The 15501-nt window shown below is 54.0% G+C and overlaps 2 protein-coding genes and 1 pseudogene across 3 annotated transcripts in view; 1 reads left to right on the top strand and 2 right to left on the bottom strand.

Annotated features, from left to right (window-relative positions):
* PRMT7 (protein arginine methyltransferase 7) overlaps positions 1-12635 on the top strand; it is a 54685-nt gene extending 42050 nt beyond the window's left edge. The window contains exons 13-18 of the mRNA XM_003936327.4: positions 851-940; positions 5472-5633; positions 7005-7079; positions 9826-9986; positions 10690-10786; positions 11042-12635. Coding sequence (XP_003936376.4) covers positions 851-940; positions 5472-5633; positions 7005-7079; positions 9826-9986; positions 10690-10786; positions 11042-11227 — 771 coding nt within the window. The 3' untranslated portion in view covers positions 11228-12635. The remainder of the gene's footprint in view (positions 1-850; positions 941-5471; positions 5634-7004; positions 7080-9825; positions 9987-10689; positions 10787-11041) is intronic.
* On the bottom strand, positions 12513-13964 carry LOC101049095 (uncharacterized; annotated as a pseudogene).
* SMPD3 (sphingomyelin phosphodiesterase 3) overlaps positions 12513-15501 on the bottom strand; it is an 89857-nt gene continuing 86868 nt past the window's right edge. The window contains exon 9 of one of the 2 annotated variants that reach the window (XM_003936328.4): positions 12513-15255. In XM_003936328.4, coding sequence (XP_003936377.2) covers positions 15154-15255 — 102 coding nt within the window. In that variant the 3' untranslated portion in view covers positions 12513-15153. The remainder of the gene's footprint in view (positions 15256-15501) is intronic. The other variant, XM_074401598.1, reaches the window with a different exon arrangement.

The following is a 15501-nucleotide window of genomic DNA, read 5'->3' as shown; positions in this document are numbered from 1 at the left end:
TGAAAGCCCCTGCCTCTGTGTCGTCTTGGCTGCTGCCTGGAGAGCAGCCGGAGGCCTGGCAGGTTGGCTGTCACTGAAACAGAGGCAAGTGTTTGCACTGTCTCTGTTGCCGACTGGAGTGCAGTGGCTCCATCTCCTCTCACTGTGACCTCCACCTCCCAGGTTCAAGGGATTCTCCTGTCTCAGCCTCCTGAGTAGCTGGGATTACAGGTATGCACCACCATGCCTGGCTAATTTTTACATTTTTAGTAGAGATGGGATTTAACCATGTTGGCCAGGCTGCTCTGAAACTCCTGACCTCAGTTGATCCATCCACCTTGGCCTCCCAAAGTGCTGGGATTATAGGCATGAGTCACTGCGCCCAGTCTTGCTTTGTTTTTTTGTCTGAAGAAGTTTACGCTTTTCTCCTCACTTCGCATAAAGCTACGAAAACATTTCTGTCATGGTAGAACTGAATGTAGAATGTGTTTCTGGGACATCAGTGCTCAGGGAGTCAGTGGTCACACCCTGATGGGAGATGGGATTTCTATCCCTGGCCAGTAACTGGTTTAATTTCCTATCCAAAGGGGAACCCCTTTCACCAGAACTGTAGGCCCGCACTGAGTCCTGGTGTGTGCCCACAGGAGAAATTTCTTTTGCTTTTATCTCATTCTGCTCCTGATCTCATCCATGGTCTATACGATGCCTCTCAAGGAGAGAATTTCCACAAAGCAGTTAAAAGTGGTGCTACAGAACGATTTCGCTAGAAAATTCAAAGCAAGAGAATGCAACTTTGAGAGATTTTTTTTTTCCTGACAAAAAAAACAATACTTTAGTATGAATACAGTAATTTTATGGTTTTCTTTCTAAGATATTCAAGGCTAACCACTTGGAAGATAAAATTAACATCATAGAGAAACGGCCAGAATTATTAACAAATGAGGATCTGAAGGGTAGAAAGGTGAGTAGCAGGAGCCTCTTGGCCGTGTTGGGCTGTGTTAGGGTGGGCAGCATATGCTGCAGTAGCCCAGGCCACACCCTGTCCCTGGGGTCTCACTGTGGATTTTCCATGTAACTTATCTCCTAGGAGCTCCCACCATCAGGAGTGTGGTGAGGCTTTCATGGAGCTGCCCATTGAGCAGATGGTTGCACTGCTCTTTTTTTTAAACAGTGTTTCACATTGTCGCCCGTGCTAGAGTGCAGTGGCGTGATCTCAGCTAACAGCAGCCTCAAACTTCTAGCCTCAAGCAATTTTCCCACCTCTCCTGAGTAGTTGGGACTATAGGCATGTGCCATTACACCCAGCTAATTTTTGTATTTTTTGGTCTTGAACTCCTGAGCTCAAGGGATCTGTCAGCCTCTGCTTCCCAAAGTGCTGGGATTACAGGCATGAGCCACTGCACCCAGCTGCACTGCTCTTAGCTCGGCCTCATCTCTGCTCCTTCACATCAGGACGGAGCAGCTCTCTTGGGGTTCCTGGGAGCAGAGCGTGTCCTTTCCTCTTCACCGCACTCCTGTCTTTACTTCCCGTCCACAGCTTCCTGTTGCAGTTAGGCTTCCAGGCCCTGAAACTGCTTCTGCCAGCAACCTTGTTACTCCCATGGTCTCCCTGCAGGCTTCATCTGTTCCAGCTGCTTGTCCTTGTGACCCAGGACTTCTGCCTGTGCTGGGGAAGCTGCTTTCCCGTCCCTTTCCTGGCTGCTCCTTGTCAGTCTTGATTCTTTCCTTGCACTGCTCTGTGTCCCTCTCCCCATGTTCCTCTCTTCCCCTGACTGCATCCTCTCTGGTAATCAGGTTCCTTCCCATGAGTGAATCAGTGACCATCAGGGTCGGCTTTCACTCTTTACTGTTTTGGATTCAAATCTCATGTCCAGCTACCAGCCTATCACCTTTCCTTGACACAGGCCCTTCAAACTGGACTCACCCAAAGTGGAGCTGTCATCATTCATCTTTCCTACCAGTCTTTTTTTAAATAACAGCTTTATTGGGATATAATTGACATACCACAAAATTAATGCATTTCAAGTGTGCAGTTCAGTGGTTTTTTAAAGTAAATGTATGGAGTTAACCATCACCAGTCTCATTTTAGAACATTTCCAGGCCAGGCATGGTGGCACATGCCTATAATCCCAGAACTTTGGAAAGCCAAGGTGGGAGGATTGTTTGGGCCCAGGAGTTCAAGACCAATCTGGGCAACATAGGGAGACCCTGTCTCCGTAAAAATAAAACAATTAGCCAAGTGTGGTAGCACGTGCCTGTAGTCCCAGGAGGCTGATGTGGATGAGGTGGGAGGATTGCCAGAGCCCAGGAGTTAGAGGCTGCAGTGAGCTGTGCTTGTGCCAGAGCACTACAGCACGGCTGACAGTGAGAGCTTGTCTCTAAAAAAAAAAATTGAAAAGAGAACATTTACCTCCCGAATTCCCAGGAGCCTGTTAATAGTCAGCACACCCATTCCCCAGGTCCAACAGCCACTGGTCTCGTTTCTGTCTCCAGCGTGTGCCGCCTCCTGGCGTTTCTCAAAAGTGAGGTAATACAGTGTGTAAGCTTGGGAGTTTGGCACCTTTCACTGAGCATAGCGTCTTTGAGGTTAACCCATTTCATTCTTCTCAGTGCTGCGTAGCATTCCATTCCCCCGCCTAGAGACATTTGGATTGGGTCCAGTTTTTTGGCCATTTTGAATAAGGTTGCTGTGAACATGTGTGCATCGGTCTTAGTGAGAATATATGTCCTCAGTTCTCTTACGCAGATGCCTTGATGTGGATTGCTGGGTCATGTGGTGGTTATGGTCAACTTTGTTGTTCAAAGAGGCTGTGCATTTTATGTCTCTATCGGTAACGTCTGAGGGTCCAGGTTCTGGGATTCTCACCAGCACTTGGCTTCGGCTTTTTTTAATATAACCATTTAGTAGGAGTGTGGTGATGTCTTAGCATAGTTTTTTTTTTTTTTTTTTTTTTTTTTTTTTGAGATGGAGTTTAGCTCTTGTTACCCAGGCTGGAGTGCAATGGCGCGATCTCGGCTCACCGCAACCTCCGCCTCCTGGGTTCAGGCAATTCTCCTGCCTCAGCCTCCTGAGTAGCTGGGGTTACAGGCACACGCCACCATGCCCAGCTAATTTTTTGTATTTTTAGTAGAGACGGGGTTTCACCATGTTGACCAGGATGGTCTCGATCTCTCGACCTCGTGATCCACCCGCCTCGGCCTCCCAAAGTGCTGGGATTACAGGCTTGAGCCACCGCGCCCGGCCCTAGCATAGTTTTAATTTGTATTTGCCTATTGACTGATGCTGGTGAACATTTTTTTGTGTGCTTATGTCTTGCTTGGTGAAATGTCTATTTAAGCCTTTTGCCCAGTTTAAAAATAACAGTTTTATTGAGATATAATTCACATACCATATGATTTGCTCAGTGATTTTTGTGTATTCATAAGGTTCTGTAGCTGTCACCACATCAGTTTAAGAATCCTCTTGCCGGGCGCGGTGGCTCATGCCTGTAATCCCAGCACTTTGGGAGGCTGAGGCCAGCGGATCACAAGGTCAAGAGATCAAGACCATCCTGGTCAACATGGTGAAACCCCGTCTATACTAAAAATACAAAAAATTAGCTGGGCATGGTGGTGCGTGCCTATAATCCCAGCTTCTCGGAAGGCTGAGGCAGAAGAATTGCCTGAACCCAGGAGGCGGAGGTTGCAGTGAGCCGAGATCGCGCCATTGCACTCCAGCCTGGGTAACAAAAGCGAAACTCTATCTCAAAAAAAAAAAAAAAAAGAATCCTCTCATTACCCGTCTGCAGTCACTTGTCTGCAGTCCCCCTGCCCTGGGCAGCCGTTCTCCTTTCTGCCTCCAGGCTTGTCCATTCTGGGCATCTCGTGTGAATGAAATTAGACAGTGTGGTTTTTCATGGCCAGCCTCTTTCATGTGGCTTCACGTTTTCACGGCTCATCCATGTCGTAGCCTAAATCAATACCTTATTTCTCTTTCTTACTGAATAAGATTCCATTGTATGGACAGGCCATGTTATTTATCTGTTCATCAGCTTATGGACATTTGGGTGGCTCCTACTTTTGGGCTGTTGTGAGTAATGCTGCTATAAATGCTCAAGTTGCCCTTTCTCCCTCATAGATGAGGACATAGGAGATGATTCTGAAAGCCATTGTGTGGGGCATCGGTAGACTGGGGTTGCACTGAATTGGAGTGGTGGGAGCAGGCATCCTTTTCTGTCTTGTTTCTGATGCTGGGAGTGGAAGCACTCCTCCCTCCTTTTCTGTCTCCCAGCATTTCCCGCTGCATCTCCATCATCTCTGACTGGCCTCCCTTGGTGCCCATCTGCTTGGGCCTGCCCGGGGTCAGCTGCCTCCATAGCCTTTGCCACCCCTTCCTCTCCTCTCATCCTGCAGTCTCTGTTTCTTGCCAGGACTATTTCTGCAATCTCCTAGGTCACTGCCATTCCCAGCACCAGTAGGTTCCTATCCACTCTTCATAGTCCTAAGCAGGATCTTCTAAATCACATTCCTTCTGATTTTGAACCCCTGATGAAAGCTTGTAGTGACACCCCCACCCCTGCCACCACCTCTGGAATGAGTCCAGCCCCTTACCCTGACCTGGCTGCTGCTATCCAGCTCTACACCCTTGCCTTGGGGGGCCTTGCTGTCTCCCAGACTTGCTCCTGGCCCTACTGCCCCTCACCTCGGCCATTCAGGCTCTTCATCATGCATTTGTTAATTTACTCAAATGTTCATGGACTATCTGGGCGTGGCACTGTCCCACTGCTTGGGATGCTGGGCCACCAGTCCCTGCTCTTGTGGTGCTCAGAGCCAGAGCCAGAGACAAGCCCCAGTAAGTCCTGAGATAAAGCATTGAGTGGGGGTTGACAGGATGTCTCTCTGGAAGCCCCTCTGGCACTTTGTTTCTGGGGTTCCTCTATGCCCCCTCTTCCTTGCTGCTTGCTTTCATATGGGGTCGGCTCCACCTTGTCTGCTTCCCTGTTCCACTCCGCCCTCCTGAGCACCAGAATCATATCTGGTTGTAACCTTTACAGCCTCCAGGGCAGGTACCCTGCTTATTGACTGAGGGAGGGAGTTAGTGAATGAGTGAGTGAGTGAATGAGTGAATGAGTGACTGAGTGAGTGAATGAGTGAGTGAGTGGGTGAATGAGTGACAGAATGAGTGAGTGAATGAGTGAATGAGCGGGTGACTGAGTGAGTGGCTGAGGGAAGGAGGGAGTGAGTGGCTGAGTGACTGAGTGACAGAATGAGTGAGTGAATGAGTGACAGAATGAGTGAGTGAGTGGCAGAGGGAGGGAGGGAGTGAGTGGCTGAGTGGGAGGGAGTGAGTGCGTGGCTGAGAGGGGGGAGGGAGGGAGTGGCAGAGGGAGGGAGGGAGAGAAGGGAGGGAATGACTTGAGTGACTGGGTGGCCTGTTGCTTCCGTGTTCCTGCGAACACTCCTGGGCTGAGCCCTCCTAATACCTGGGCCCTGCTTCTCACCCTGCTTCCCAGGTCTCTCTTCTCCTGGGTGAGCCGTTCTTCACTACCAGCCTGCTGCCGTGGCACAACCTCTACTTCTGGTATGTTCGGACCACTGTGGACCAGCACCTGGGGCCAGGCGCTGCGGTGATGCCCCAGGCAGCCTCGCTGCACGCTGTGGTTGTGGAGTTCAGGGTAGGTCACCCAGGCGGTGTTGCAGAAAACAAAAGCAGACGAAGCCGGTGGGGATCCTTGTTTTCTTGCAGGAACCTTGGGTGCCTGTAGAGCAACTCGGGCCTTGATGATTTGAGCTTGGTTTTTTCTTCTCTGTGTCAGCACACTGTGGGGCTGAATAGAAGATGCTTGCCTCTTTCAAAATGCAATAATGTGACGTATGAAATGGAAATGGCTGAGTGTTGTCATTTTACAATTGTGGCTTATCAGAATAATTAAAAATTATAAATTAAGCATTTCAGAAGCCATGCGGTGCAGTCTGCTCTGCTCTCATTAAGAGCCAAGGCTTCAGTTCAAAGCATTTTGAGATGGAAGAGTCAGCTGCTTTATGCAAGAAAAAATGGAAAAGCTTCCTTTTAATTTTCTCATCAAAGAAGAACCACAGTCACAAAGTCATTTTTGGAAGGACTTTTTTTTTTTTTTTTTTTTTTTTTTAATGTAGACACAGTGTCTCACTCGGTTGCCCCGGGCTGGAGTGAGGTGGGGGGGGTGATCTCGGCTCACCCCAACCTCCATCTCTCGGGTTCTAGCAATTCTCCTGCCTCAGCCTCCTGAGTAGCTGGGATTACAGGTGCATGCGGCCATACCTGGCTAATTTTTTGTATTTTAGTAGAGACAGGGTTTCACCATGTTGTCCAGACTGGTATCGAACTCCTGACTTCAGGCAATCAACCCATCTCAGCCTCCAAGGTTTGGGATTACAGGCATGAGCCACCACGCCCTGCCTGAGAAGGGCATTTTTATTAAAAGGATTTTGAAAAGCTTTAACTTGGAATGGAGGGTGAATCTCGTTTGATGAGAGTGGTTTCCCTCTTAGTAGCTTAGTGGCTCCATCACTTAATTTCTGGACATTGCTCCTGTGTTACTTGTTTACCTGATTTCCACAGCCGAAGAGGGGATGTCATGATTCATACATGTTATGCCAGGAGAAAGGGAGGGAAGGCCGCGTGGCCGAGTGTCCTCTGGGTTCCTCTTGGCAAGGCCTTTTTCTCTCCCCAGCATTGTCGTGAAATGGAGATGATCCTGGGGGGAGAGCTGGCTTACATATTCCTTCCCAGAGAGATTGTGTTCAGGATGGCCTGGACAGGAGTGTGCAACCCCCAGCCTGGTAGCTCTGGCTGTCTCATCGGAGAGGACTTTGGTGTCACGCCAGAGCTTGCAGGTTCCTGCCCGACTGAGTCTGTTAAAGAAACCATCCTGGATATTTGATCTCTCCAAGTCCCTTCATACTTGGGGGTCTCTCTCAGGTGTGCAGGGAATAGCAAGCTGTGTCTCTTGTTCTTGCTGCCACACACTTTCCTGTGTCCTGACAGGGCTGCTCCTTCCTCACAGGACCTGTGGCGGATCCGGAGCCCCTGTGGTGACTGCGAAGGCTTCGACGTGCACATCATGGACGACATGATTAAGGTAGGCAGGGCCACACTGTGTAGTCCCACCCACCCGCTCCTGTGGCGCCGTCCTTTGCCAGGGACCTGGCTTGGGCAGCACAGGCTCTTCTGGTGGGGGCAGTGAGATCAGGTGCTGCCATTTTGTGTGGTTCACCACGGGCATTGCTTGGTACCAGGCCTGTTCTTGGCTCTGTGCTGTCACCCTGAGTTAGAATCTCCACTGGGCCTGCACGTCCTGTCATTGGAACTGCTCCCGCCAGTGATCCCAGCTTGTTTTCTCTTGGGGCAGCCTTTCCAGAAGCAGTCTGGGAACCTTCTTGGGCAGCCATTTTCACAGTGGGGGCTCCATTCCCAGGGAGGGGTATGTGAGGAGTGTCCCACAGATTATTTACATGGTAAGGATTGGCAGAGCCCTGAACAGTAGCAACTGGGCCTGCGTTCCCCAGAACCATGGACTGTCCTGGCAGCGCCAGTGGTCCTTGGATTTATGAGGGCTGAAGCTGAGAGTCCTGTTCCATCACCTGAGAGGGACAGGGTGAGGAGTATGGTATTAAGGAAATGCACGTGGCTCCTGCTTGTCATCCCAGCACTCTGGGAGGCTGAGGCAGGTGGGTTGCGTGAGCCAGGAAATTTGAGAGCAGCCTGGGCAATATAGCAAGACAAAAAATACAGAAAATTAGCCAGGCATGGTAGTGCACACTTGTATTCCTAGCTACTCAGGAGGATGAGGTAGGAGGATGGCTTTAGCCTGGGAGGTGGAAGCTGCAGTGAGCTGCAGTTGCGCCACAGCCTCCAGGCTGGGTGACAGCGAGACGCTGTCAAAAAAAGAAAGAAATCTCACGGACACTGGAGGATCGGGGAGCAGCAGTCCCGCAGCAATAGCTGCACATCGGGAGGTGGGGCTTTTCTGCCTCTGCTCGCCTTTCTGTTCACATTTGCTGTGAACATGGATTGCCTATGTGAACACTTCTTTTTTGAGACAGAGTCTCCCTCTGTCTCCCAGGCTGGAGTACAGTGGCATGATCTCGGCTCACTGCAGCCTCTGCCTCCCGGGTTCAAGCAATTCTCTGCCTCAGCCTGCTGAGTAGCTGGGATTACAGGTGTGTGCCACCATGTGCAGCTAATTTTTTTTTTTTTTTTTGAGATGGAGTTTCGCTCTTGTTACCCAGGCTGGAGTGCAATGGTGCAATCTCGGCTCACCGCAACGTCTGCCTCCTGGGTTCAGGCAATTCTCCTGCCTCAGCCTCCCGAGTAGCTGGGATTACAGGCACGCGCCACCATGCCCAGCTAATTTTTTATATTTTTAGTAGAGACGGGGTTTCACCATGTTGACCAGGATGGTCTTGATCTCTTGACCTCGTGATCCACCCGCCTCAGCCTCCTTAAGTGCTGGGATTACAGGCGTGAGCCACCGCGCCTGGCAATTTTTGTATTTTTAGTAGAGATGGGGTTTTATCATGTTGGCCAGGATGGTCTTGATCTCTTGACCTTGTGATCCACCCGCCTTGCGGGTGTGGGATTACAGGGTGCTGGGATTACAGGGCTGAGCTACCGCGCCCAGCCCCAAACATTTTTTTAAGTAAATTAAACCTATTGGGTGTTTTCAGTTTGCATCTTACCTGCCACTCAACAGCAGACCACTGACTATTGCATGCTTCTAGAAATCTCGTTTGTGCTGAGCCCCGTGTGCTCTGGATCTGTGTGCTCTACGCCTCCCTTGGGCTCTTGTTCTTGACCTGGCCCTGGCTGTCCTTTTCCCCTCTTGCTGATAGGGTTCTTCCACTCTGGTCCTTGGCCAGTGTCCGTCTCTCGTGTGCTCACACAGATGGCTGAGAGCAGTGGATGTCCTGCGGGGGGGTGCCAGATGTTTTTGCTTTTATGATTTCCAAATTCACCTGCCCTTTGCCACCCTCAGCCTGGCCCTTCTAGTGCCCTGTCTTAGACCTGGTGCCATTTCACACGACCAGCCAGGTCCAGGGCCCCAGGTGCATCTTCCCTGGCGAATTTTCCTGTTCCCTGCTGCTGGTCTTCATGCTCCCAGCAAGCTTCCGACCCAGGCTGCCCCTCACTGCTGCCATCCTGGTCTGGGCCCCTCCCACTCTGGCTGTCCTCTGCACAGAGCCCATGTGAACTTGTAGGTCTGAGTCTGGCCACGTCCCCACTGCGGGAATGCCCCAGATGGCTCCCCACACACCCCAGCAGAGTGGCCTGGCTGGCCTGGGTGCCCTGGCCTGCTCTCCTGGCTTAGATCTGTCCTTGAGGCCCCTCTGGCCTTGCTTCTGCCAGCTCCCATTTGTCCGCCAGCTCCCTTCCTCCAGGCAGCTTTCTACGTCCCTCCTGGATGCAGGTGCTTCCAGCCTGCCTGCTGCCAGGCACTAGGGCTGTTCTCTCACGTGTTTATCCCTCCCCATGGCCTAGGGCCCACCTCTCAGGCCACACTGCTGTGGTGGTCACCAAGTTTCTAGGTGCTGGGTGTTCTCACCACTGATGTAGACATGTGGTCCTCAGAACAGCTTGAGACAGGTGGAACCACCCCATCTTAAATTTTATCTGGAAAGCAAGGCTCAGAGTGAGGGGTGCCTGCGGAGCCACTGAGAGCGTAGTGGCAGAGAGCGGGAGTTGCCGGTTTGCTGGGTGCTCAGCATCTTTATGGGAGAACACACACCCCTTGTGACCGCAGTCAGTGGGAGCCAAACTAACCGGGGAGGGGGTCTGTCTGGCCGGCTGCGTGTCTCTGCAGCCTCCAGGCCCACTTCTGTTCACAGCGTGCCCTGGACTTCAGGGAGAGCAGGGAGGCTGAGCCGCACCCACTGTGGGAGTACCCGTGCCGCAGCCTCTCCGAACCCTGGCAGATCCTGGCCTTTGACTTCCAGCAGCTGGTGCCCCTGCAACCCCTGCGTGCCGAGGGCATTGTGGAGCTCCAGAGGTGGGTGCAGGGAAGGCCAGGGGTCAGGGAGGGGCTGCTGCTTGGCCTCGGAATTACCGTCCCCTTGGCGAGCAGCTGGCCTGGGAGATGTTGACACGCATGACCTTGCCCTTCTCTCTCAGAGCACCCCTGTGCATGTGTTGGTTTCCATGGTCCTGTGTGTGCCAGTGTAGGGGGAGCCAGGGAGGGCTCCACTTGCCCCCCCTACAGCTGAGGCTCCCTTGTTGGATCACGGCTCAGAAGAATGGGGGTTTGGTTCCTGTAGTCACAGATGTACCATTTTCCTTAACCCTTCTGGGAGCTGAAGCAGGTTGGGGTCAGCGAGTGCTGCTTGGGTCCAGGCATAGGTTGCCCTGCCCTGCTCCGGTGCGCAAACTCCCAGGGTGCTGTCCATGGTACCAGAGGGGCTTTCCAGCCTTCAGTGCCAGGCTGTGCCTCAAGCCCCCTGGACCCTGCAGCCACGCTGGCCTTGCTACATGTGTGGCCTGGCTACAGGGCTTGGGGCGGCTCAGGTCGGGGCTTGGCTGTGGCTGTTCTGGCTGGGTTTTTCTGAGGCGAGTTTAGTTAGGTGCAGTGTTAGGAGCTCCCGGCAGGGTGGGAAGGAAGTAGGAAAGACCACAGGTTTCTGGAAAGCACAGGAGCTGCAGCCATGCCCCCTGCCTCTTGTGTGACTGTTTCTGCTGGGCCCCCTTCTCTCTGGCAGGCCCGGGCAGAGCCATGCGGCAGTGCTGTGGATGGAGTACCACCTGACCCCGGAGAACATGCTCAGCACTGGTCTCCTGGAGCCTGTGGACCCCGAGGTAGTGCCCACGTGCTGGGCCCAGAGTGGGTGTGGACCCTGAGAGAGGCGCCCTCTGGGGAGGCCTTCCTGCCCCCTTGCTCTGGGTGTTTCTGTCACAAGTTTTTCGGGCTAGATGATGACCCCCCAGTGGTCCTAAATCATTTGGCCTCTGCACAGCTTCTCTTCGCTGCAAGCTGCCTGGGCTGGAGGCTGGCCAGGAAGGAGGCTCAGGTGCCAGGGAGCCCTCACTGTCTTCCTGCTCTTCTTCCTACAGGGGGTCTGCTGCTGGAACCCCCACTGTAAGCAGGCCGTCTACTTCTTCAGCCCTGCCCCAGATCCCAGAGTGCCGCTGAGTGGCCCACAGACGGTCAGCTATGTGGTGGAGTTTCACCCTGACACCGGCGACATCGCCATGGAATTCAGGCTCGAAGACACCCAACTGACCGCTCCTGGGCAATAAAGTGGCTCAGGGCTTTCTGAGGGGAAGGCTGAAGATGCTCCTCTCCTTCCGGGAGCTGCTCGGCCTCAGGGACGGGAGAGGCCTCGCTGTGTTGCATGTTTGCACTGCGGGCCTCTGGCTCCAGCTGTGGCAGGGAGCATGAGCCGGTGACTGAATTTGGAGCCCTCGAGGGGCTGGGGAGATCCCCCTGCTTGTGTTTCTGAGGTGCTGAGAAAGCTTGAAGGCAGAGACATCTTTCCCTAACTGGGGAGGGAGTAGAAGCAGGGGAGGCTTGTGGGGATGCGGGGTGAGGTTGTCCATGCCGCCTTTGGTGAGCAGTGCCCATGTGGGAGCCTGTCCTGCCTCTCCCACTCAGGGATCTCCTGGTCCCTGCTCTTCTGGCTTCTGCTAGGAGTGTGGAGACTTCTGGCCTTCTAGGGGGTGGAGACACTGAGTTGTGGCTGAGTCTCTGGGGCTTGAAGACCCAGGCTGAGAGGCCTGGGTTCTGGCCCTTTCACCTGCCAGGTAACTTCAAGCCACATCCATAGGTGTCTGGCCTCACTGCTGTACTAGCTGGTGGCCTGCCAGGACCTGAGACTGGACACCAGGCAGCTGTCCCAGAGCAGTTCCTGACACAGGCCCAGGAAAGCAGCTGTCAGGAAGGGGACCCAGGAGGCAGCCCTGTCCCCCACACCACCCTCGGATTGGAAAGCCCTTCCTGCAGATGGGGTATGGCTTGGAGCGGCCCTGTCCAGCCCTGCTTCACCTGGGGGCCAGAGAGGCCCAGGTGCCGTGGCCTGGCTTCTCCCTCACGACGCCCTTTGGCTATGTCTCAGCTCTCAGAGGTAACAGCAGACATCAAGTGAGAGAACTGAGTGGCCTCCGGCTTGCTGCTCAGGAGGTGAGGCTTGTTCCAGGCCAGGCAAGCTGCCTGTTTGAGCAGAGTCCCGGTGTCCTTGCATTCAGAGCAGAAGTGGTTAGTGCCCATGCTGCAGTTGGAGGTAGGAAGTCCATCCGCTGCCCCCAGGTGTGCGCTTGAGGCCTGGCCCCAGCTAGTCATGAAATAAGTGGAGAACAACCTCAAGCCTCACAGTTTTATTTTCTCCTCATTATCCATCCTTCCTTTCAGCACCAGTAAGGGAAAAGAACACCTCTCTTTTCAAAATGTTTTATCAGGTGTAAAGATTGTTTTTCTTCTAGGGAAGAACCGTCTGGATGTATATTTGATAATGTTTTTACCAAAACCGTAGGTGTGCTTACCATAGAAAACCCCTAATGTCCCATGAAGATACAATACAGAAAAAAATACAGAAACTAAAAAAGTTTTTCTTTTTATAACAGTATTTCTAAATCTCAGCAAGTTAAAAAGCAATAGTTAAAAAGCATCAAGATTAATATACTTAAGGTGGTTTTGGACAAATGAAAATGAACATTTCCTTCCTCAGCGGATCCCCCCCCCCCCCCCCCCCCCCGCCTCATGGCTTCCTTGACTGGGGCCTAGGACAGGCACAGAGGCTCAGTGTGGGCTTTGGGTGACCTGTGTGCCCACCCCTGCTTGGCCTTAGATGCCATAGAATCTGAGATCCAGCAGTTTCACTTTTAAAAGTCAATGGACAGGCCTGGCCTGTATGCAAGCCCTGGGAGCCCACAGGCAGCCACAATGAAACGTGTGGTTGGTGGTCCCGGCCTTGGCGAAGAGGGAGGTGTGTGGGGGCCTGGGGGCTGCACGTCCCTGCTCTGGATGCGAGGACCGGGCTAGGCAGAGGCGACCTTGTGATAACAAAGAATGACTTGCCTAAGGCCGCCTGTGAGGTGGGAGGGGAGGAACGTGCAGCCCTGACTCCCACGCCTGCTGCCCCCCAGAGGGGAGGTGCCTGGGTGGGAAAGCTATTCTGGGGTCTAGTGTGGGGCTCCTGCCTGGGCCTCAGCTGCTCTCCCTGTGCAGGCAGCTGGCATGCGGCTTGGGGGGTTCTGGGGGTCCAGGGCCGGCCCAGTCACTTGTGTGAGCAGAGTCCCAGCTGCTTCTGAGAGTGGGCAGTGGGGTGGGGGTGGCTCCACAGCATGAAGGCCAGACCCTTGGAGGAGCAGGTTGGGCAGAGAGCCTCGCAGGACGTTTGCCCTCAGTGGCCCCTTCCTGGCTGTGGACTGGAGGGGGTGGGGCTCGGGGCGGGGCGCAGATGGTGCTTCCCAGGCAAGGTGAGTTCAGACACACCAGTGTCGCCACGGACACACGTCCTAGGACCAGGCTCCCCGGGCTCTGCAGCGTTGTCTGCCCCAGCACAGGGCCAGGCGTCTGGCTGGCTGCGTGGTCCTCTCTCTGTCCCTCTTGCAGCTTAGTGGATGACAAGGCACAGCAACAGGGCACCAGCACCAGGAGGGGCTGACAGCAGACAGCAGGTCCTGGTGCTCCCTCCAGCCTCGCTAGGCAAAGCTGGCCCTGGGCCAGGCTGGGTGCAGGGCCACGGCACCACGAGGAGGGAAGGTCAGCGGGGATTGTCAAAAACAGTCCCTCAAGTTGAGTCTCAAACTTTGAAACAGACAAAGCCTTTGCTGCATGGCAGGAGCAGCCCTGGAGTCTGTTAAAGGCAGGTGGGCAGAGGCAGTGCTGGGGGCTGTAGGCCTCTTGGAACTGGGGGGCAGATGAAGGACCACAGGCTGTTGGCCAGCTCTGCCATGCCAAACCTGGGTGCCAGTACACGCCCTGCCCCGGTAAAGCGGCAACTGTTGGCCTTGCTGCCCCAGCCCGCACAGTGGTGAGGGGCTAGGTTCCTCTCTGCATCCTGGCTTCCTGCCTCATAGGCTGGGTTCCCCTTGTGGCCTTGATGTTGGCTGGGGTAGCTGTTGAGGATGGGCCTGGGAGGCCAGAGCTGCAGCCCCACCCGGGGGACAGGCAGGGGTTCCTGAGCTCAGCTGGCCCACGGGTGGGGCACATCCCCAGGAAGGGATTGGTCCCGAACCAGAGAGGTGTCCGGAGGGGAGAGAGGATTGGCAGAAAGAAGAGAATGTGTTGGTTTTGATAGAAGAGAAGCTACAAATCAATTATTTTCAAAATCAGGAACCCCCCCACCCCCCTTTATGCATGAGTCCCTTCTTCCTGTAAAAAAGTGGATGCTCGCTTCTTGATTCCGTTTATGGCTCCACTGCCCAGATGGGAGCCTCCCGGAAGAGGCCCTGGGCTTCAGAGCCTGCCGGACCCTGTTGTGCCTGGGTTGGGAAGGGACCCTTTCTCGGGAAGAGCAAAGTTCGGTGAGTGGCTTACAGACCCTGTAAAGTGAGGATTGGTTTTGTGATAAACATTTTTCTGTTTTTCTTTTTAAAATGTAATCGCCCTTGAATGCGAGACCCTGGGAGGAGCCCTAGGCTGACTGGTAAAGATGTAGCCTTCGGGCCCTGCGGGAGCCGGCCCACACAGGAGGCGGGAGAGCTAGCAGCCCTGCCCAGGAAGTGCTTCTTTGGCTAGTTCTGGTTGTGTTTGGAGTTTGGCCTTGGGTGAGGCCCAAGCAAGGGGTCTGTGGCTATGGCATGGCACGTGGCATGCGGGCAGCGTGCATGCGAGGGTGCAGGCATGCGAGACGACATTGGCAGCAGACAAAAATAAAGAACCCTGGACGAAGCTTAAGAAGAGATACAGAGAATACATGAACCCGGTCCTCGTACTAACCCACGGGTTACAAACTTGGTTGTGCTGTAGATTTGTAGAAAATTACGTTGTGAAAGAATGGCACTGTTAGGCAGCCGGGGGCTCCCCGGGCTGGCTGGACTCCTCTGTCTGCAGTGAGGCCCAGAGGCGCAGAACAGCGCAGCTTCCAGGTTCCCGGGCACTGACTGTGACTCCCTCTCTGCCCCTGCCCCCCTCCCCCCAGCTGTGGGCGCTCAATGGAGGGGACACGGCCCAGGGATGGGCTGCGGCTCCAAGGGCTGGCAGAGGCCCTACTGCTCCGGATGGTCTATGCCTCCTCTTCCCCCGAAGACACCATCAGTCTCATGGCTACTGGCAGGTGGTCCGTCAGGCCAGACAGCTGGGTGATAAAACTGAATTCTTCCACCTCCTGGGGCGAGTGGGAGAGGGAAGGAACAGACTGGTAAGATCCCAAGGACATCCTGCAGGAAGCGGCCTGGGGATCCCTAAAAGTGAGGCCCCAGGCTGGGACCTTCGTGCAGTCAGAGGGATGAGGCCTGGAGGATCTGGGGCCCTGGGGCCCTAACGGTCTGAGGGAGTGTCGGGTGTCATTGTAAGGGCGGCCTGGGGTATGGCGTCTCAGGGATTCGACTGTTGAGAGCTGCAGGGCCCGGCC

The sequence above is a fragment of the Saimiri boliviensis genome, chromosome 1 (assembly GCF_048565385.1).
Source record: "Saimiri boliviensis isolate mSaiBol1 chromosome 1, mSaiBol1.pri, whole genome shotgun sequence".
NCBI classification, from domain to species: Eukaryota; Metazoa; Chordata; class Mammalia; order Primates; family Cebidae; genus Saimiri; species Saimiri boliviensis.
The sequence above is the reverse complement of the archived record's forward strand: the minus strand, read 5'-3'. Positions and strand labels throughout refer to the sequence as shown.